Consider the following 21,703-nt stretch of genomic DNA (forward strand, 5'->3'; position numbering starts at 1 on the left):
GCCGTCGTTCCCGGCTGCCCCTCCGTTTAACCAGTCCACTCCCCAGGCACCTCGCGTTATTACGCAACCACTCCCTCTTCACCCATCGTCCTCTAGACTTCCGCCGTCGCTTGACCATGCTCCGCCATCGCATACCGGCACCGGGCCTCCGCCGCCCTCTGGTCCCTGGCCTCCCGGGACCCATCGCCCTGCCTTCCACCCGCCCCCGTCGGGGCCTGTCTATCCTCCGCTGCCGCGGCGCACCCCTTGAGGAAAGACCGCGGACTGAAGGGGACCGCCATTCCAGGCGAGTTCGTCGCTGTGCTAGGCGACGCTTTTCATTCACGATACGTGCGCGCACTCTATGTTCTCCATCTTATACCCACATCTTCCGCTCACCTTACTGTCACTATCGCTTCATCTTCATCCCCGGACCCTCTTGTCATCCTTTTCTACATTTCATCTTCTCTATTATTCCCTTGCTTCCTCTTTAATTTCCTTCGCTTTCTTCTCTGATTCCTTCCATCACTCTCACCCTGCTGTATCATCTAGCATCTCCCCTCTGTTGTCGGATTTTCTCTCCTCTCTTCTAACCTTGGATTACTCTTCTCACCTCGTACCGGTATCCTACACGATCTGTATTCCCCGCACGACATCGCCCACGTCTTCATCCCCATGCATCACAATACACCACATACCCAATGTTTAGTACCCCTCCCCTTGGCCTTGTCCTCCTTCACACCCTTCACTACGAAACCTTTGATCTTTACCTTTTTGACCCATCAGTCGACGCCGAACCGTACTCTGGACTTTACCCCTACACATACTTACACGGAGGAGAAGTGAGACCTGTTCTTCGTGAGCGGGAGAGCGGCCTCGCTTCAATGAAACTATGTTTGTATGCAATCTCCTCATGCATTGCACGCGTGCGCCGGTTACCTCTTGTTCTCCTCAGATCACGCTGTGGGCGCGGGACCCATAAGGTCTCAGAATCGTCCACTGAGGGTGGTGGCGGCGGCGCAGAATACAAGAACAAGCGCCGGGAGCATTCCGGACCCACCACCATCGGCGCATGTCTTGGTCTTGCAGGCTGGAGCCACATCAATCCCTTATTTGCATCGATCCTCGTTGGAGAACCATAGCCACGCGGCGCCGGCCCGCGCTCGCATACCACATCCCAAGGCCGAGAAGCCCGATAGGCCGGGACGGAGTCGCGCACGGCTTCATCCTGGATCCAGCACGAGCCCCGTGAACGTTCTCAACTGATCCGCGCTTTCGCCAACGTCAATCTCAGACCTCACCCGTTAACGTCCACCACAATGATCGGGAAATTCCCCTCGGGCCCGCGCTGCAGCCTGGAAGTCTGGAATCGCCCGCCTCACCGCGCTCCCGGCGCGCGCGGGCACGACGATGACGTCGCGAGCCTCCCTCCTGGTATGCAGGCCTTCCGCGTAGGGTCTGCCGGCGGGATGAACGGCCTGGAGCACACCTCTCGCACCCTCCATGGGCAAGAACACCGCGCAAGCCTCGCGCAAGACCGTCCCGCGGCGAGTGCAAACGGGAGCGCGGCTCCGCGCCGTGCTCTCAGCTCGCGCGAGAGCGCCAGGGAAGACGCCGCCACGGGCCGCGCTCTCGGCGTTCAAGAGACATCGACCTGGGAATCGCCCACCTTCACTGCCCACTCATCGCCGTTGTCACGCTTATCGCTCCCTCCATGGCCGTCCACTCCGTCATCGAGCCTCAGTCCACCCCCATTCTCTCGTCTCCATCGGCTCCTGCAGCGGACGTCCGCGGCAACGATGGTGCACGCTGCGGCAGCCCCCCGAGCAGCCACCGGTCGTCTAGCACCTCGTTCTCCCTCAGCACGAGCAGCGAAGGGGCGTCCACGTATGCTACCCCTGCGACCTCCCCCGGATCGGCGAGCTGCCCACGCCTCCACCTCCCCGCGCGCGCGTCCGATTCTATCGGGCCCCATCCACTACCCCGTCGACCTCGACTTCAACGGCGGTGACATACACATCGACGTCCACGGCCGCCATCACTGCTCCGTATAACTCCATCACCCCGTTCCTCGCCTCTCTCCCCGTCCCCACCTGAGGTGGGACCTGCGCAAAGCCCTCTCGAACGACCCCCTCCGCGACCCACGCTGCTTCGCAACCGGCTTCTCGCGGTGCAAGATCGTCTTCAACCCAGGCTCGAACACCGAGTTCTTCGCGCACTGCACACCGTCTGGGCGCGGACCTCTCACCGTCGCGGACGTCCTCAACTGCATTGCGAAGAAGCTCGCGGAGAGGTGCAATCGGCTCTTCGAGGACGAACCGGTTGGGGCACGCGCGGGTGGAGCGGCCGTGCGTGTGGGGGCGACGCGACGCACGCGGACCTCCTGGGCAGCGACCGGTGCTTCTTCTGTGGTCTGAAGGAGACCGGAAGGTCGCGGGAGTTCGCGGTGGTGCTGGGGGGCCGCCGCTAGCCTGTCTAGGTATGTCTACCACTAGTGCAAGATCTAGGCGTTCGGGTCTGAACCCTATTTTTTTCGCTATCTCCATTCATTGCCTCGCCACACACGGAGAGTGTCTTATGACGCTCGTCCGTGTGCAGATCCGGAAGGCGGTACCAATGATTCCTCGCCCGCTAGGCTGCACACACACCTCATCGTACCACCCTGCAGATCCGCTCCTCCGCCAATCTCACCCGCACACATGGAGTGAAATCTCGATCGACCTGGATGGCCGAGAGCCACCGGCCGTGCAAATCGTGCGCACCGCTTCCGATCGGGGGTTCCAAGTACGATCGTACAAGCCGCTCTGGACCTCCATTCTCTGCGCGCCGCCGCGCCCCGGCTGCGCAACGCAGGGACCCACAAGCCGCCGCTGTACCTCCGCGGAGGAGCGCACGCGCGGACGCGTGTGTGCGTGTGCGCACTCCACGTTCGTGTGCATCTTCTTCGGCCCTTCTGCGAGCCTTTTTGGCTTCGGCGAGCTTGGGCCGCGCCGGAAAGCAGCCGCTGGATCCGTGCGCACCGTCCTGCCTGGAGCTCGCAAGTGATGTGACGACAATCGCGCGTCGTGCGGTGCAGATAGATGCGCGTTCTGCGAACCGGGTGCGTCCGTCGGGCAGCAGAGCTTGTTTCGGGGTCTGCGCACTAAATACAGCTGCTGGGCGTTGAGAGGATTCGACGACGGTGAGAGATCTAGACTCATCGATTGCCGAGCTGTTCGAGTGTAGTGATGTATCGATAATGTTGAAATGCATACACGGCACTGATGGAGTCTAGTTTGAAATTGCTTCAGATCCATTCAAGTGGAAAGGGACGAGCGTACAATCACCATGGAGTCCTACTAAAGGCCTGCGGACAACAAGAGAATATGAGCTCTGGTGCATGACAAGGTATCGCTGTTGATCTGGTGTAGGCAGGGGGTTTGATGCAGAGGTCGCCGAACCAGATCCAGAGATGAGGGGATGTGGCGTTTGGCCAGACCAAGAGGGCGAAGAGCGAGGGCGAGAGCAAAGCGAGCCCGGTCCGTTGGAAAGTCACCGGCTGCGGGAGAATAGACGCTCTTCCGGCCTGCCAGATCCAAATACCCCATTTCACATGCGCAGCGAGTCGTTGCACTGCCTCTCTTCAACTCTCTCTCTCTTAGTCCGCGCTACCTCCCCTTCCCTCTAAGCCCGGTTGCGGGCTGGCTTGACCCGGTCGCGGACTCGGCCGCCTGCCCCCTCCGATCCCCACATCCCCGCCGGGCTTGTCGCACCAACGCGCGTCGCCTACGGGGTCCACTCATTCAACCCTTCCCCTCCCGCTCCCTTTCATCGGAGGGCTTCTAGTCTGTTCCGGTGAATCGGCGCACTCCCCCTACCCGCCGTCGAGCTCCGGCTCGTCCTTGTCGGGCCCACCCGCGGCCCCCCTCTGCCTCTTTCGCAGGTGCGCCCAACCCCCCGGGATAGACAGAAAATAATAATAATAATCTGAGTCCGCGTCCTTCTCTCTCCCTCAGAAGACGCCGAACTGCATGTTCTCTCTCTCTCTCAGACTCAACGCCTGCTACGGCAGGCTCACCAACTCTCTGCTCTCCCGCTGCTCGCGCAAGCATCCAATGACCTGGCCACGTGTTGTACCGACGGGTACTCGCAATGTCAAGTCAGCACGCTCAACAGCGCCAACGGGAGTCGCGTCCGGTGTGCAATGCCCATAGAATCTTTCCAAATCCGGTGCGAATGCCACTGAACACTCCAGAGAAACCTGTACACACCAGCAGTATATAAGAGGTGTGTCTTGCTTTGCGGCACTCTAATCGCCCTCGTTCTTCCTTCGCTCTCGCTCCTCCTCAATCCTCTGCTTCAAAGCTCGCCACACCATCCCATGAAACCACCCATTCCTCCTTCTCCGCCAAGAGTCTTCACGGCGGGCCAGCCACAGCGGGCCGATCGCTCTCGCTTTGGCGGGGGCTCGCACGGCGAGCCCACGACCGATGTCGCGTGTGCGGGTCCTCAACCCAGCGCGCGCGCACACGACGGCTCCCGGTCCAGTACTGGTCGTCTCCCAGACTCGTTCGGGGGAACTCAGGCCACCACGCTCGGCGGTCTGCCCCTCGCTCGTGCAGTCGAAGGCACAGCGGACGGCCGGCGCGGAGGCGGAGCGCACGCCCCTACGCCCTCCAGACAGACGCTGGGGTGGCAAAAGCCGTCGAATGTCCGTTCGCGATCGCGACTGATAATCCCTCCATTACCTCACTGGACTGCCCCGCCGCCGCCGTCCGCCTTCTCGCCGCCGTTTGCCCTCCCGCCGCCGCCGTCGCCATGCGTTTTCCCCCCTGCGCCCCCTCCGATTCCGCCCCCGCACACGAGGCCCCAAGTCAAGCATGCGCGTTCTTCGCCTGCTTCAGTCCTTCCGCCGCCATCCGCTCCGCGGCCGCTGCCCACCCATCCAGCTGCACCGGCGTGCGTCCCCGCCTCCCACCTTGACGTCCCTGTCCAAAGCCATGCTCCCCCGAACAATCGCTCTATGTCCAGGGCCTCGTATGCGTCCAGCTGGAGCAGCTCCGATGGGGGGCCCGGCGTGTCCGTGTGTGGCACTCCGCTCACGCCCCCCGAGGCCGTTTCTCGCGCCCTCAAGCCCGCGCGCGCCGCCGGGAGGTTCGTCCCCGCATCTGCGACCCCCGACTCCGCGTCCAAATCTGCTCCCGCGAGCTCCGCGCCGTCGACCCCGACGCCTGCCAAGAGCAGGCCTCCGTCCCAGGCCGTCGCGCCCGCGTCCTCTCCCTCCGCCCGGCCCCATCCGCCCCGTCGTCGGGATTCTGGCGCACTTCGCTCCTCCCCGGTGGGACCTCCGTGATCGCCTCAACGACGCCTTCCCGTCCGAAGACCGCTTCCGCAAACTCGCCTTCACGGATCGGCGCACCGAGTGCACGGTCGTGTTTAATGCCGACTCACTGGATCTGCGGTTCGTCGTGGCCTGCAAAGCGCCTCGGGCCGGTTATCCCCTCACCGTCGCGGACGTCCTGCGCGACATCGACAAGAAGATGCAGCGGACACCTGCCTGGGCCAACCACAAGGACCCGACTGTGGAGCGAGCGTATCACACTCGTCTGGCCAGAGGCAAGGGAGGGCCAATCACCTATGCGGACTTTCTGAAGCCGGGTCGGGCTTTCTTCCTAGGGCTTTTTGAGACCTTCGTGCCGGGAGAGTTCGTTGCTGTGCTAGGAGACCGCCATGGGCAGCTCTAGGTGTGTCGATGTTGAATTACGCTTGCTGAATTGATCCTCGCCGACTATGCGCTTCCCTCAGGCTAATATCCTCGGTGATAATCACCTTGCGATGCGTATCGTGAAGGAGGTACTCTACATTCATTGGACCGTCTACTATCCCCGTTATGACCCAATACACTGCGCGAAACCCTCGACGATATAATCCACTACACGACACCATCGACGATCCACTGTAGAGCCCCCTGCATATCGTTTGTTACCCATACACTCCATCTTATACCCCAATCTTCCGTTTACCTCACTGTCACTACCGCTTCATTTTCATCCCCGGACCTTCCCTTTCTGTACTCTTTTTCCGCTGTTTGTTCCGACCACCTGCATCGCTGTTCTGCATCTCACGTCCTACTGTATCATCTCGCATACCCCCTTTTTTTCACCAGTTGTTCCACACCTCTTCTCACCTTGGACTTGCATCTTACACGCCCCACATTCCCTGCACATCACGCACCTAACCTTTCCCCTTTTCCTCCCCTCTCCCCTCGTCCTCTTCGCCGCGAACGCTTACCCCACTGGACAGTGCCGAGCCGTCTTCTGGACTTTACCCGTAAATACCTACGCGGAGGAGAAGTGAGGCCTCTCCCGTGTGAGCGGGAGGGTGACCTGGCTTCAATGACACTATGTTTGTATGTAATATACTCTTACGTTGTGTGTGGCTATTGTTCGTGCCTCAGATCGCGCTGTGGCCGTGGGTCACACAAGGTCTCAGATCTGTCCGCTGCCAGTACAAGATATAAGCATCGACTGCTCGATCGACTCGCCGCCGCCGGGTTCCTCTGCCCCCAGGCCGCGCGACGATTGTTGTTCCTTATGGGCGAACCGTAGCCTCGCGGCGCCGTTCAGCGCTCGCACACCGTACCCCGGAGAAGCACGATAGGTGACGTTGCGCGCGCGGTGGTGTGCACACAGGTCGTCCATCATCTCAAGAGTCAATATCCCCCCCCTCTCCCGCGCTGCCGACAGCACAGATCGGGCCCCCGCACGCTGGGGCCTAGAAGTCAGGAATCGCCCGGCTGAGGACTCTCCGCGCTGCCGCGTACGTGGATACCACAAGGGCCCACGCGTGGCGCGGCCGATGTGCTAGATCTTCCGTCGCGGAGCGCTCGCATCAGGAAAAACCCAAATCCCTATTGAGAGGTAATGTATTGGTAAGCCGATATACGCCAAAATACTGCAGCTGTTTCAACTCACCGCAGTTTACAGACGCTTTGTCAAACTATCGCCTTCCTTCCGATCGCTTATGGGGTGGATGATGTATAATTTGACGTGCTTGAGTAGATGTATTGGATATCTGTATATGCAGTTAGCCAATAACGATACACTCGACTGGATCCTGACAGCTAGTAGCGATGGTGTATGAGTTCCCTCGCTGTTCACACATCAGCGCTCAGCAAGCATAGATGGAATTTACAGAAAACTGTCATTGCTTTATGATCTAAGTACTAAGACAGTGTACAGATACCCGAACCTACGATACTGGTTTTTCGGCAGAGGCTCTACAATATGCAAAGAGAACGTACCTGGATGTGCACCCAATCCCGGCATCCCGTCGCCTAACTCTCCACGCACATGCTGCTTGCCTTTTGCGACGAACACGATTGCGGGCGGGGCGCGGTGGCCCGTGGGTAATGAGGCGGGGAAGTTGCAGCCCGACGAGTAGACCTGCTGATGCGGGTTCGGGGCGTAGCTCAGCGAGTCGAGCCGTGCAGTGATCGCGGCGTTGCTTGCGGAGTGCGTGTGGGGCGCGTGTGCGTAGCCCGAGTTGAAGACGACGTGGACATTGGACTATGATGCGTTCGAGCGTGTCGACGTGTTGCCCTTCGGCGCGGGCTGGGAGGAGGGCGAAGAGGGCGGCAAACCAAGGTGGCAGGTGCGCGGCGGACTTGATGAGGAAGGTGATCATGAGCGGGCCCGCGACAAACGCTCCGGGACTTTGTGTCGTCAGGGATAAGGTACCGCGCCTGGGGTGAGCTGGGTGTAAGGTGTTGACCGTGGTGCCATGGCTGACGATTGGGTCGAGACAGAAGCACCCGTCGCGCTCGCCACACATGAGTTGATGACCACGTCGCGCCTGATCTTCACGCCCAGCATCCGGTATTAGATAACCTCGGGGAACGTGGACGTCGTAACCAAACGGCGTCGATGGAGCATGCAGGCCACGTGCTAGACGCGGGGGATGTGGACTCCGACAGACGATGGTGTGAGCTGGCAAAGAGGAGCTCGGGCTGTACGGCGGCGCACCCGCGTGCCTAGGAACGGGACGAGGAATGGGCTTCGGCGGCGAAGTAGCTCCGTTTTGTTAGTGGATGTGGATGTTGGCGCGGACGCGGTGTTGTAGGGGGTGACATGAATTATGGCACGGATAATGGGAGGATGTACGAAGAGACGACAGCCATGGGGAGGCGGAAGGAACGAAGCTAGGAGAGTGATGGCAGTCACAGTCGAAGTGCGGAATATTTAGCGCACGGACTACACGCGCGCTTCTCGTTCTCGAGTGTATCACAGACTCAGTTGAGTCAGTAGCGCCCATGGCAACGCGCGCGGCGCGACGCGCGTCCCCACATGTGCCAGCCTCCTCCACCACCTCCACCTTGTCAAACTCCCCATCTCCTAGCGGCGTTGTTGTTCTCCGCCGCGCACTTCTCAGACCTCCATCCTGCCACCTCACCGGCCATGCCCCAGATCACGTATTTCTTCGCCGCCGCGCGCTGCCGTGGATTCGTCTGGGTTGCGTACGACGTCGACCACGACCACGACAACCTATGAGACGTCAACGACGATGAGACTCGACCGGCTCCTCCCTCAGCTTTTACGGTCCCAATACGTGGACGTCCCTTTGCAACTCAACCCCACCGTCGAGGGCCCATGGTCACTCCTCATCTCTCCGCGGTGACACCGCACGTGAGTCCAGCACATTTGACATCCGGGTTCCGGGTGCACGATCTCACGAACAGGTCGACAACACACATCTACACGGAGCCCAAGATCCCCGATGCTGTCAGCCTGTGCAACTTTGGCATCCAGGTGGTGAGTGTCTCACTCTTATGATCGCATGGACTCGCGGTGCGGGCGAGAGGAGTGACACCAACAACTGGTCGTACTCCTTGAGCCACTTCTCTGCCAGATCGGTCTCGCTTGCGCTATCGTCGACGCCTACCTCCTCGCTCGAGGTTAACACGTCTTGAGCGCGGCGGTTCACCACCTCCCATCCTCCACGTCAGAATCCGCGAGTGCCCCCGCCGCGATTTCCCGCCCGTGCCCCTGCTCACCCGCTGCTCTTCTAGGAACTACATTGTCTCTGTCGGCGAGTGCGCACTTGTACCACCGCGGCGTTTGGAGGGCGCAGCCAGCAGCGCGTGTCCACTTTCGTCTGGCGGCCATTTCGTGCCCACACGGGCAAGACTTGCTCTGGATCGAAGAGCGCAAGGGACGGATCAAGGTGCGACGGTTACGGTGCATCCTTTTGTCGGCTTCCGTCATGATCGAGGATGACGAAGAACACGAGCCGGACGATGCGCACTCGTGTGCGGCGAGCCCGACGATCCTGGACATGGACATCTGTCGCCGGTGAGGTAGCGTACTTTCCTCCTTCCGTTCTCCTTTACTGACCCGTTTTTCCCCGGGCGTGCTCTGAGCCCTCCCTCATCCTTTCCTCCTCCTTCGCTGCCTCGCCTCGGCTTTTCTCTCATCTTCTTTCCTCGCCCGTCGTCCCCCCGCGCTCATGCGCACACAATCAGACCCCCGCGCGATACACGTGGGACTGGCGCGCGTACGCGCTCCCTGGTCGTGTCCGCCCCGGAACAGCCTCCTGGTCGTCGTCCAGGTCCCTCCAGCTTGCGGCTGCAGCATGAGTGCCAGCGTCTCGCGCGTACGTCGTCGGCGGGTGCACGGTCGTTGGTACCTGGCGGCATGCGACCGTGAGCAGGCCCAAGGTCCCGCTAGTCGAGGGCATCTTCGTCGTCTCTCGCGGCGATGGCGGGCGTGAGTGCTCGTCTGTGGCTCCCGGCGCAAGCCGCGTGCATATCGCATTCGCGCGCGCGTCCAACTGGTAATCCCTCGCGACGGAGCTCTCAGCAACTGCTGTGCGCTTTTTCGCAGGTCTAGCAGGCCCCGATACCGTTTACACCGCGTCGTCATTGCTCGTTGATAGGTACATCTATGTCGCTGTTGCTAAATACTGGTCTCGTCTGCATCTCAGATATCCAATCAATGTTCATTTTTGCCCCATATGTTATGTGTGATGAGTGCTACTGCTCGATATCCAGTGCTTGAAGCTGTGATTTACGGGCATGAATGAGACTAAGTGCATCTGGTGAGGGCCTGCTCTCGCAACTAAATTTTCCTTCTCCGTGTAATGGTTTCTCATTAGCAGAGGGGTAAGCGAAAAACAATACTTGTGCATAACACCATAATCGAGCTCATTATCCCTCACAAGCCTCAGTAACATCTCATTATGGATTTGGGTTTTTCCTGATGCGCGTGGCTCGGTCCTCGCGGGACACGGACCTGATGGACGGTACGCCCGTGCAGCCCCACCGCGAGGATCATGCATTAATTGTCCCTGGTCCACGCGATCGCAGCGCGGGGCGCAGGTGTACTTTCCGCTCGCGCCGGACGCTGTTCCGCGTTCCACGCAGTCGCGCGTGCGAGACTGGCTAAGATCGGCGATACAATAGCCATTTCAGTATTGCATGCGCTCTAAGATAGTGGCTGCTACGTCCTGCGCTGCCCCCAGGTCCCGATTTCTGCACTCCCCGCAGCCGCGGCGCGGGCTGCGTTCGCTGAGTTATGTCGTGACCCCACCGGCAGTACTTGGGGGGCGTGGGATAGTGACATCACAGGATATGGCCATGCTCGCGTGCGCGTGGTGATCGATATCCCTCATCGCAACCACTGCGATCTCCGTAACCTACCATGCTGAACCCCTCCGACCACCCGCTACTCAAATACGACATCCTCGTCGAGGTCTTCAGCAACATCGAGATTTCAGGCCAAGACGGGTGGCCTTATTACTGGGGCGCCGACGCTTACTCTGGAGTCAAGGGCGAAGGGTCGACGACGTTGGCCAGGGCCGCACGAGTATGCAAAGCGTTTTCTAATCCCGCTCTGGACGAACTATGGGCCGCGCCTTGTGGTGGATTGTACACACTCCTCCACCTTCTCTCAGCACTACGGGTCACACCAAAGCAGGAATACGCGTTCTCCAGAAGAGGGGCCCGAACCAAGTACGAGTTCAGGACCTATGTAAGAACTCTGCGTGTCTTTATTTCTCCAAGGAGATTTGACGTGCTCTTTCGCCCCCAGGAGCTTGACGATCATGTCGATCTACAAGAATGGGAGCGCATGCTATCATATGCATCTCGCATCCGCAGATTCGGGTTCTTCACATCTTCTGGACCTAGTGCCTGGTTGACGTATAAAATCACTCCGGCCTCTTTCGAGGTACTTCACAGGCGAGCAGAAGGCCACACCCTCTTTCCCAACCTGCAAGTTCTGTGTTGCCAGCTTGGAAGCTCGCGACCTTCTCCTGATGACCCCTACGACTTCCTCCTCCGCATCGCGGTCTCTCCCACCCTTGCCAATGTCACATTCAGGCATCCTCACCATGGGGTGTGCTGGGGAGACCCTGTGCGTATCGATCAGTCCGGAGCTCCTTCCGATATCACTACCATCGTGTCGCGATGTCCTTCAATACGTCGGTTCGTAGCGGATCTCCAGTATACGACCAAGGATCTCTATCCCCTTTCCCAGTGCCGTACACTGCAGTCCATTTGCATAAACAAGGGGGAAGTTGGAATCGTTATATTGATGCAACTTAGCTCACTTCCCGGACTCGAGCTCCTCCAAGTAAGCCTCCTGGACGCCGGCGAGGAAGAAGACCGCCAGACGGACATCTCCCTCGATGTCGATCAAGACATATTCCCCTCTCTCCGGGAGCTCATCATAGGACGTTGTGGGGCGGTGATAATCGGACGAGCACTAGCCCTGCTCAGTACCTCGCCCTCCTGCCCGCTCGCGTCCCTCCGCCTCGACGCGTCGTACGGCTCAGATCTCGAGCCTGTCAACGTCATACAACATCTCGCATCGCCATCCATCAGCCGCTCTCTCCGGACCCTCTGCCTGCTCTTCTCGTTCCACAGCACGAGTTGGAGATGGGCACGCACCGCCAGACTCGAGCTGTTCCCGGCCTGCGCCATGCTCGAGCCCCTGCTTTCTCTCGGCGCGCTCGAGGACCTCGAAGTACATGCGCGCGAGCGGCGCTTCTCCCTCGCTGACGCGGATCTCGTGCGCTGCGCGCGCGCGTGGCCGCGCCTCCGCCGCCTCGTCATCCCGTACGATGGCAACGAGCACGATGCGGACGACGCACACCCCTCGCTCCTCGCCGCGGCCGACCTCGCGATGGCATGCGCGCGCCTGGAGGTGCTCGCGCTCGCGCTCGCGGACGTCACGGAGGCGGACGCGCGCGCGCTGGAGGCGCGGGCCGCGGAGGGGGAGGGTACCGCTCGCGCGGCGGGGTGCGGCGGGCAGGACGCGCTCGTGCAGCTCGTGCCGGCGTGGGGGTGCGGGACGCGCCGCGAGCGGATGCGGGTATGCGGGACGGAGCGGGTGTGTGGGGCGCTGCTGCGGATGTTCCCAACCTCGAAGGGAGCGGGATCCTGGAGGACGGGGAGCGGCGGGCGGTCGCGGGGAGGACGAGCTGGTGGGTGGGGAGGCCAGAGGAGATAGCGCCGGACGCGTTCATGCTGTGTCTCGACAGGCTCCAGGCGGAGAGGCGGAGGATTCGACGCGAGTTCGACGAGGGGAGGTACTACTAGCCTGTATGCGAGATTGCAGAGTGTACTTGCTTAGTACCCTTCACACCCCACGCACTCCTCACACTCACTCCTCTCCACCCCCCTTCACTCCGAAGCCTTTGATCTCAACCGTTTCACTCCATCGTCCAGCGCCGAATGGACTCTACACATGCCTATGCTGAGGAGAAGTTAGACCTGTCCCTCTTGAGCAGGAAGGCGGCCTCGCTTCAATGAAACTGTGTCGGACCTCCCCATGCATTGCACGTATGCACTGCTTTCCTCTTTTTTTCTTCAGATAAAGCTGTGGTCGCGGGACCCATAAGGTCTCAGAATCGTCCACCGAGGGTAGCGGCGGCGCAGAATACAAGATCTGAGCGCCAGATGGATGAACCCACTCAGCGCACCTCTTGGTTGTGCCTGTGGCCACATCAATCCCTTATTCTCATCGCTCCTCGCCGGCGGACCGTAGCCACGCGGCGGCGCCCAGCCCACGCACACCATATCCCGGGGCGGAGAAGCGCGACAGGTGACGGAGTCGCGCGCGTGGGTGTGGGTGCGCACACAGTTTCGTCCAGCCCGAACTCCGTCGTCGACGTGCTCAATCGATCCGCGTTTTCGCCAATCTCAATCTCAGACCTCGCCCGCTCATGCCCACCACACTGATCGGGAACTTCACCTCGAGCCCGCGAGCTGCTAGAAGCACGGATCGGGCCCGCGCTTCAGTCTGGAAGGCTGGTATTTCCCACCTCGCCGCGCTCCCGCGCGCGGGTCGCGGGCATCCAGCCGCCCTCCATTCTCCGTCACTCTCAGTCCCGGCGGTACGGTGCACCACAGGGACCCAGGGTGCGGGGCCGCGGCGTTCATATTCCGGATGCGGTCCCTCCGCGGGGATCGTGCATTGTTCCCGGCGCTCCGCTGTGAACCTTCCGTGAGCGTACGGTTATTAAGTATGTAGCCTTTTGACTACCGAGCCGGCGCGTGCCTGGTCCGCCCACGTCGGCCACAGTAGGCTCCGCGTCGCACGGAGTCGCGCGGGCGGAACGAGCGTTATCACTCATGCGCAGCCACGTATGACGCGCGGGGGCCATGCAGATGATCGACACTCCCCGGCTCTCGATATCTACCCCCGGGGCCCCGCGATCTTCATCTCATTATAGTCCCGGGTATCGCGCATGGTGCCCACCACATGAAGGTTTCCTAGATATCCTGGCAACTAGTAGTGACTACAAGTGATCTGCTCTCGGCTGGGTGGTCGCGAGCTCGAGAGCGCGAGTGGGGCCTCGGCAGGATTTTTGGCATCCACTGCTCGCCCGTTCCATCACGGGGTCGATACCGAGTATTCCCCGCGCGTCAGGCACTGTGTTTTTTGAGACCAGCGCGATGCAGGAAGTTCGCGTGGCCCCGCTCGATCCCCGCTTGTGTCCGTGCGTCCCTCGGAGACGTCGGGGTCAGCGACGCCAGTTTCTCAGACGCGACGTCCGGGCTTGTTTCTCGCTCCGGGGCTCAGGTTCATGCCTTGTCCATCCACCTAGTCTCCATGTGCTCGAGGATTCTCCCACCAAGGGCACAAGAAGCGGTCGCCGACCGCCGTCCACAACAGACCCGCTCACCGGGCGGGTGCGGACGCAGGCGCACGATCCGGCCGCAAGGAACACAAGCGCTCCCACTGAGCGCCTCACATACTCATCCTGTTCCTTCGGCGCTCGGGCCAGCTGGCCCGAAATTGGCCGCGTGGACGAAGCAGCGCACGTGGATGTCGATGAAGGGCCGCGGCTCATCGATGGGCATGCGCGGCAGACCCTTCGACGCCGCCCAACTGGGGCCGGCCATCGCGGCTGAGGATGCCAGAGCCGCCTCTGCCTCCCCCGCCACCGTATCCTACCCTCTCAACACCGTCTCCTGCCCTCCCGTCACCGCCCTCCGCGCTTCCACCGTTCCACCGTCCACGCCGCCAGCCGTTATCGCGCGATCGCACTCGGAACGTTTGACCGCGCCGGCCGCAGACGCTTCGACGCTGCCTTACCAGCGCCGGTCGTCGCGACTGAGAGTGCCAGAGTTGCCTCTGTCTCTTCCAACACCGTCTCCTGCCCTCTCGACACCGTATCATACCCTCTCAACACCGTCTCCTGCCCTCTCGTCACCGCCCTCCGCTCTTCCACTGTTCTACCCGTCCAGTCCTCCGGCGCCAACCGTTATCGCGCGATCACCCCTTCTTCTCCCGAGTCCCACCGTCCTCGGGACTGCCACCATCGCTTCACCGTGCTCCGCCATCGCCTACCTGCAGGCCTCCGCCGCCTCCTTCCCGGCTGCCGTCGGGCGCCACGCCGCCCTCCGCCCGCCACGACTGTCGGCGCCGATCCTCCTCCGCCCGCGCGCGTCCTCGCCCCTTCCAGAGATGCTCCCTTCGTCCAGGCTCTTGCCCCCACGCCGCCCTACGCCTCGTCTGCGACGAGCTGAAGATGTCCGCCGCCGCCGACTCGCGCGCGCTCAAGCCCGAGGCCCCGGCGCTCATTTCCCCCACTGCCAGTCACCACCGCGCCCGTGCCTCCGCGCGCGATCCCAATCCCCGCAGCGACGTCGACCCCGACAAGTGCCACTCCCCGCAGCGGGTCTCACACTCCCCCCCCCGCCTAGCATACAGCCGTCATCCCACCATGGCCCGTCATCCCACCGTCCTTCACGGCCACCGCATCCAGCCCCCTACATTGCGCCCGCGCACGCCCTCGCCACTGTCCCGTCCACTCCCATCGTGCCCTTCCTTTCCTCATGTAACCTCCGTCAAGACATCCTCGCACATATCCAGCATGATCGCGGTGCCGCCTTCGGGGTTCCGCTCACGCATTGCGCGGTCGCGTTCGACCTCAGCACCGACGGCGGTTAGTCGCGGTCTGCACGGCGTCTGATGCTGGGACGACCCTCACCACCGTGGACATCCTCCGCGCTCGCATCGCCAGCATAATGAGGATCCCCGTTACTTGGCTCATTGATCGCGGTCCATATGGAGTACGTTCAAGCAGGTCACTTACGCGCATCTGGAGAAGAACCGGTCGTACGTACTTCCACCTACGGATTGAAGGAGACCACCGTTCCGGGGGATTCCGTGCTGGGCGACGACTGCAGGTGCTATGGCATTGTATGTGGTGGGTCACCGTGGCGTTCATACCTTGTTCTCCGAGATTGTAATGTGCTCTGGCCGCGGGCCCACATGGCCTTATGTGCGTCCACCAGGTGGCGGAGGTGGTAGAATACTTTGCGAGAGCCCATTCAACTCTTATCGTCCTCCTGCACAGAACCCGCACTTGGTGACCAGGCCAATCGCTGGGAGGGTCCGCCTCACCGCGCGCGCACGGCCGATGCAATCGCGCCACCATTGCTCTCCATTCCCCGCGCGCTTCGGCCATACTTGGACGACAGGGACCCCTAGGCGGCCACTGCGTGGCGCGCGGTGGGTACGGAGGAGGAGGAGAGGCGCGGGTCCGCTGGCGGTTCGCCCGCTGCACACGCGGCATGGATGGTGCATTGCTCCCGCCTAGGCCTTCCGCTAGGGTTTTTACGTTGCAACCGCGTGGGTGAGTCGTCCGCGCGCGCCGGACGCGGCTCCGCCTTTCGCGGAGGTGCGCGAGCGTGTAGTCGCGGACGACGTCGAGGGAACGGGTGTCGAGTGCGGAGGTACTTATCTCGAGGTGTTCCACGGCTCAACGTCTACGGGCACCCCTGCGCGCGCAATGCGTTACACTCAGAGTCCATCGTGCCGCCGCGACCACTGATCTGGGTGCACTCCGCGGATGTTGTGTAGGCGTACAAGAGTCGCAGTCGGCTCGCGCAGGAAAAAGCTGGTCGTTCGTTCTTCGCGCAGTTCGAGCCGTCGTCGTGCGCGACTTCGTCATCGCGCAGAGGATCCGATCTGCTCGCCCTGAAGATCCGGATCCGGAGCCCGCCGTGCGGCGGCCCCGGCGCCAAATATGGCCGCCTCTTTCTGCGTTGCAACCGTTGCCCCTCCTCCTCCTCCACCCACCTTGCCCCAGCCACGAGTGGCTCGCCTCTTTTCCGCGCTACGAGCCGCCGACGCGCAATACTCCCGGTTCAGTCTGCAGTGCTCCCGTCCTCTCTGTGCTCGCGGGGCTTCTTGGGCAGTGCAGCAAGTTCCCCACGTGTGGATCCCGAGCTTCTTCTCTGGCAGCGCTCGTCGACAGGACCTGAGCACGATCACACGTCCGATGCAGCCACTGGTGGAATCTGGAGCGGGAGTGTGAGCGGAAAGGGGGGAAGTGCGGTGAGTCGTGATGAACGTTGGTATCAGAACGACGTTTTTTCTCAGCGGTCCACTTGCGCAGCAGCAACGCCCTCCCGCGACGGGACAGGCACCGACGGCATTGGTTCGAAGCTGTTTGCGGCGCTAGCCACGCGCAAACTCTCCTGAGCTGCAGCAGGTGCGTGTTTCTTCGGATTCGATCACGTCCCTAGTTCCCCGCGTCTTCGCTGCGCAGTGCGCTAGTGCCTAGCCTGTGGAGGAGCCGCCTCGGAGCTCGTTGTCGCCGTCGGACAACTGTGCTCCGCACTCGAAGGCGCCGCTCAAATGTTCGGCGTTCGACGCTGGAGCGCCTCGGGTACTACCCCCGCCGTCGACCCGGTACCGTCACTGTTCTACCACGATTGGGTATGGTCTACGGCGTTGTGGGGTGCCTGCGTTCGGGCGTGTTGTCGTCCAGGGAAGATGAGGAGACAGCATCATCCTGCTCTCAAGACGGTTTGTGCTCTTGCGCGCGCGAAGACGTTCCAGGCTGCATGTCTCGAAGATCTTGGACCGCTTTGTGGTCTAGCCCTGACCGCGCTCTGGATTATATGCAGGTTCAAGAGCGTAATTACGAGAGTCGCGGAGGCAGCGATGCTGAATCTGTCGGAAGCTTCAGCTGAAGGTACGCCCTCTCCGAAGCACGAAAGTGAGTGCATTCATCCGTGCCATCACTCTGCGTGGTCGAAGGCGCCTCCAGAACGTCGGCTTTGATGATTATACATGCTATGAGTGGTCAGGACCTAGCTAGGACGTGGTTGGACGCCCGTTTTGTCCTCTCCTCAAAATGGCATGTTGGTCAACTCAAATAACGAATGATCAATCCACCGCCTTCTGAAGCAGACATGTCCTGTCTTAGACCTGTCACCCGTCGACCACAATCTGCCAAGGCGGGACGGGATTTCGAGAAGAATCTCCATTGTCCCAGCACACAAACGCGTCATGCATACGCTCTTGTCAGCCTCGCCGACACTGGACGCCCATCCATAACGCGAGGGCCGGTCAGACCGCTCCCGATCACTGTCGCTTAGCTTCGGGTATCTTCGGAGTCTGAAAAATGAGTCTGGAGAGGGGGTGCGACCCCCTCTCCAGCCATAGCCGAGCTCGGCTAAACAGTCGGAGTTCAGATCCCATCGCGTCCAGTGTGATCGAGCGGGAATCCGAGCGACCTAGCGTTACGGATAGGCGTCCACTTGAACTATGCATGGCTGAGTTTTTGGGTTCATGGTGCATCGCTATCACACAGCCGGACACCGGTGCACTGCTGTTAGTCCCTCGGCCCACTCTGTGGCCGCGCAAGGCATATTTTGACTAGTGCATGTGAGTGGACTGATGTAGGATAGCGAGACTCGCGGGACACTGTCGTGCTCCTGCCGTTCCGAACGCGCGCCACGGAGCGATTTGGAGCTTTTGTTTCTGGCCCCATTGTCCTGTGGAGAATGACATGCGCTGACCCAGATCTGCTCCCGTTACAGCTGCTTAAGCTTCTGGTCTTCCACATTCCCGCTTGCGTTCATCTCCAGCACGGACATATTTGGAACCGGGTCCTCCCGAGAACAGGCGCCTGCCCAGCGCACTCCGGCTGCGTAGCCCCCACCCCTGCTGGAGACCTATCCCGGAAGACCTACGCTCCTGCCAGTCACTGGAATCACTGCATACACGTCCAGCTCACATTATAGTGTGGTTCGACGCAGTCGTTCTTCTCTGACTCGTCAGCTTTTCGTGCATGTGGTATGCGCGCCCGCCGCCGTCCGAAAGAGGAATGTGACGGGGGTATGCCGTGCACTCGACCGTCATATCGAAAAAGGAAGGTAGCAGAGCCCCCGACAGTATAAGAGGGCGTGGCGGAACAGTAGAGTCATTCATCTACGATACCCCATTGCACGCTTCTCATCCTCTCATCATTGCCCGCTACTAGGACGCTAGTGCGCCATGTCCTACAACTCCCACCACCTCCCGCCCGGCGCGCGTCCGCTTGCGACGTCGCCGAATGCTGCGCCGCGGTCTGGCCGCACACGCTCGAGTAGCTATGTGCGCTTCTCTGACCAAGTCCCAGAGTACTACCCGCCGTTTCAGGGCACACAGGCTCCCCCCGCGATCGCCCAACAGACACTCCCTGCGGTCGCCCCGCCCGCTGAGCTACTCCCCCTCCGCCCGATCCCCCTCCCTGAAGTCACTCCCCTCCTTCGTCCCGTCGCGTTGTATCCTAGTGAGGGCTCACCACCGCGCGGTGCGCGCCGCGGGTCGCACGGCAGCGTTGCGCGCCCCATCAACCCGACTGCGCACAACGCAAACTATGACTCCAGCGCGCCCACGTCGGACGACGCCACTGCCCGCGGTCAGAGCCATGGCTCTGTGCCCGCCCGCGATCAAGAAGGCCATGTCGCTGCACCACGGCCGCGCGCCTTACCCCGCATCCCCGCCGCCGATTCCGCCTCCTCGGTCGCCCCCGCGCGCCGACAGGACGCCGGCGCTCATCCCCCCGCTGACGCCGACCTCGGAGCCGCGCTCGCTGGCCTTGACATCACCGACTCCCACGTCTCCCGCACGCCCCCTCGCTCGCGCCTTCCGCCGCCCATCCCGCCGGCGGAGACTCGCCCCGACGCACACACGCGCATGACCACCCCACCGAAGGCCGAGCGCGGGGGCTCGCCGGCCAGCGGGCACAGCGGGCACCGCTCCTCCGGATCCGCAGACTCGTTCCTCTTCGTCAAGCCGCAGAGGCTCTCCTCCGGGACGCCGCCGTCGTCCCCCGAAGCCCCCGCGAAGGACGACGGGAAGCCCGCGCTCGCGGACGTCCTGCGCGACTTCCAGACCTACGCCGCGTGGGACCTCCGCGCGGCCGACGCGCCCCCCAAGTCCGGACGGCACCTCGACGGGCGCGCGTTCACCGGCGGCGGACGCGCGGAGCTCAGGCTCCGGTTCAACCCCCGGTGGACGCTGGCGACGCGGAGCGCGGACGAGGAGGGCGGGACCGCGTTCTCGTGCACCGCGCGGCGCGGGGACGGCGCGCCGCTCGCCGTGCGGGACGTGCTCGCCGCAATCGGCCGGAAGATGTACGAGGACACGCGGTGGCTCGCCGCGGACGAGCCCACGGGGAGCTGGCGCTACGAGCGCGCGGTCGAGGAGCGGCCGTCCCGGTTGGGCGGGAGGGAGGATGGGCGGAGACAGAAGATGGTCAATGTGGACTGGTACGCGCGGGGCGAGGCTGCGCTCCTCGGGCTGACGACGACGGGCAAGGCGGGGGAGGTGCTCGTCATCCTGGGGAGGCCGTCGCCGGATTGAGGTATGTGGGTCCGGGGTCTCGATCTGTGTCCGGAGGCTTATTTGCTTTCCGTTCCGTTTAGGGATGTGTCGGACGGGCCAGCCTCGGCTTGGCTGCTCTTATGACTCGGATTTCTGCCTTCTTTGACGACTCGACACGACCGCCCGTCACGCTCATTGTATACCCGCTCCGTTGTATCGTAGTCTCGGAGACCCCATCCCGGTGCCGTCTGTTTAATGCCGTGCAGTGCTCACTGTGCTACACCCTTAGAGTATTCTTACCATCTACCGACAAGCAAGTACTCTACACACCGTATTGTAGAGACTCGAGCTCCCAGTACTGCTAGCTGCGCGTGCTCCTTGGATTGTATCTCCCTATTGCCCAGATCCCCCATCCCCTCTTCCTTACGGACCGATTGTGTTGTTTTTATCACCCCCGTATGCAGATACCGGTATCGTTGTATGTACCAGTAGGAAAGCCGAATGTTAGAGATATCGCGCGTCATATAATCGGGGAGCGCAGGTTCTATATGCCGACTTTCCCTGTTTCGCGGTCTTTTTCGACATCTTTTTGTGCATTTCCATGGTTAGTAGCACGGACCTTGTCTCCGCTTGTTGTTCTGCGTTCTTGTGCATCGACCCCCGTCCCCTCCACAAACTGTGACAAAAACGGAAATCTAAGCGCTGAAAGGCATCGCGCGCGCCGCGCTGGCGTTAGTTCTGGATGGTGACTTGCCTCCTTACCACCATGACGCGATCCTTCATCCTCGTGTGATACTCCAGCTTCACATCTGTATGTGGCCGGCGCTTCTGACTAGCCCTTCCAAGAAGTGTTTGGGAGTACCACGCGTTCTGCTAGGTGCGTACATGTGCACATTGACTGTCCTGCCGGTGCGCATTTTCATTCCGACTCTCTTCATTCTTCCATATGCGCGCGTGCAGGGAATAAGGATAGAAACAAACCACAAACACGCCTGTTCCACATGTTCACCAACCTCGCGACGACCGGAGGCTAGAAGCCGCCGATCACCTTAATGCCGCCCAGCGTGCGCAGGCAGCGGCGCCCGACTTCTTCTCCGCTCTCCGTGAGACCTTCTTGGTATAACAAGGGCCCACATACGCCCCACAGCGTCCCGACGGTCGTACCGCGCTCCGTCGATATGCATTGCTGCGCGCCCGGAGCTCGGAACCCGGAGTCCGGACCAGCGCGGCCGGACATGCGCTGGCCTCGCAGTCCCGAAGGTTCAGACTGCGAAGGTTCAAAAGTTCAAGGTAAAGCTTCAAGCTTCAAGTTCAAGGTTAGGTCTCTCCGTGTCCCGCGGGAATGGCGCTGACACGTGGACAGGGCCGACTGAGAAAGGCGTTCGAAGGGGGATGCAAGTGGGGCTGGTGGGTGCGCGCGACGTTTTTGGTGAGTAATATGAAGCTCCCCTTGGGCTGCACGAATGAAGCTGAGTCCGTTCGTGTGAAGGCGCCCCATACCCGCACACGCTGGCTGCTCCGTCTTGGCGAACGACTCGCAGGCTACGGATCTGGGATACGTGCCCTCTTCAGTACGTCAGCATAATCCCGCACTTTGATATCTCCTAACCGAAATTTTCAAACCTACATGC

At 61.5% G+C, this 21,703-nt stretch overlaps 4 protein-coding genes across 4 annotated transcripts; all 4 read left to right on the forward strand.

The window, feature by feature from the left end:
* Nucleotides 1-1,693: 1,693 nt before the first annotated feature.
* On the forward strand, nt 1,694-3,024 carry BXZ73DRAFT_82997 (uncharacterized protein; the record flags this gene model as incomplete). The annotated part of the gene is made up of 3 exons (XM_048023833.1): nt 1,694-1,866; nt 2,078-2,327; nt 2,578-3,024. The coding sequence occupies 3 exons, from the start codon at nt 1,694-1,696 to the stop codon at nt 3,022-3,024; spliced, it is 870 nt and encodes a 289-aa protein (XP_047871238.1).
* Nucleotides 3,025-4,339: 1,315 nt separating this feature from the next.
* BXZ73DRAFT_82998 (uncharacterized protein) lies at nt 4,340-5,702 on the forward strand (the record flags this gene model as incomplete). Its single annotated transcript, XM_048023834.1, has 3 exons — nt 4,340-4,917; nt 4,990-5,112; nt 5,216-5,702. The coding sequence occupies 3 exons, from the start codon at nt 4,340-4,342 to the stop codon at nt 5,700-5,702; spliced, it is 1,188 nt and encodes a 395-aa protein (XP_047871239.1).
* A 4,953-nt stretch (nt 5,703-10,655) lies between these two features.
* BXZ73DRAFT_82999 (uncharacterized protein) lies at nt 10,656-12,857 on the forward strand (the record flags this gene model as incomplete). The annotated part of the gene is made up of 2 exons (XM_048023835.1): nt 10,656-12,347; nt 12,831-12,857. The coding sequence occupies 2 exons, from the start codon at nt 10,656-10,658 to the stop codon at nt 12,855-12,857; spliced, it is 1,719 nt and encodes a 572-aa protein (XP_047871240.1).
* A 5,901-nt stretch (nt 12,858-18,758) lies between these two features.
* BXZ73DRAFT_108274 (uncharacterized protein) lies at nt 18,759-20,111 on the forward strand (the record flags this gene model as incomplete). Its single annotated transcript, XM_048017118.1, has 1 exon — nt 18,759-20,111. One exon carries the CDS (start codon nt 18,759-18,761, stop codon nt 20,109-20,111), a length of 1,353 nt encoding a protein of 450 aa, XP_047871241.1.
* Between the last annotated feature and the right edge of the window lie 1,592 nt (nt 20,112-21,703).

Source organism: Epithele typhae (genome assembly GCF_022376455.1).
Source record: "Epithele typhae strain CBS 203.58 chromosome Unknown BXZ73scaffold_151, whole genome shotgun sequence".
In the NCBI taxonomy this organism is placed as follows: domain Eukaryota; kingdom Fungi; phylum Basidiomycota; class Agaricomycetes; order Polyporales; family Epitheliaceae; genus Epithele; species Epithele typhae.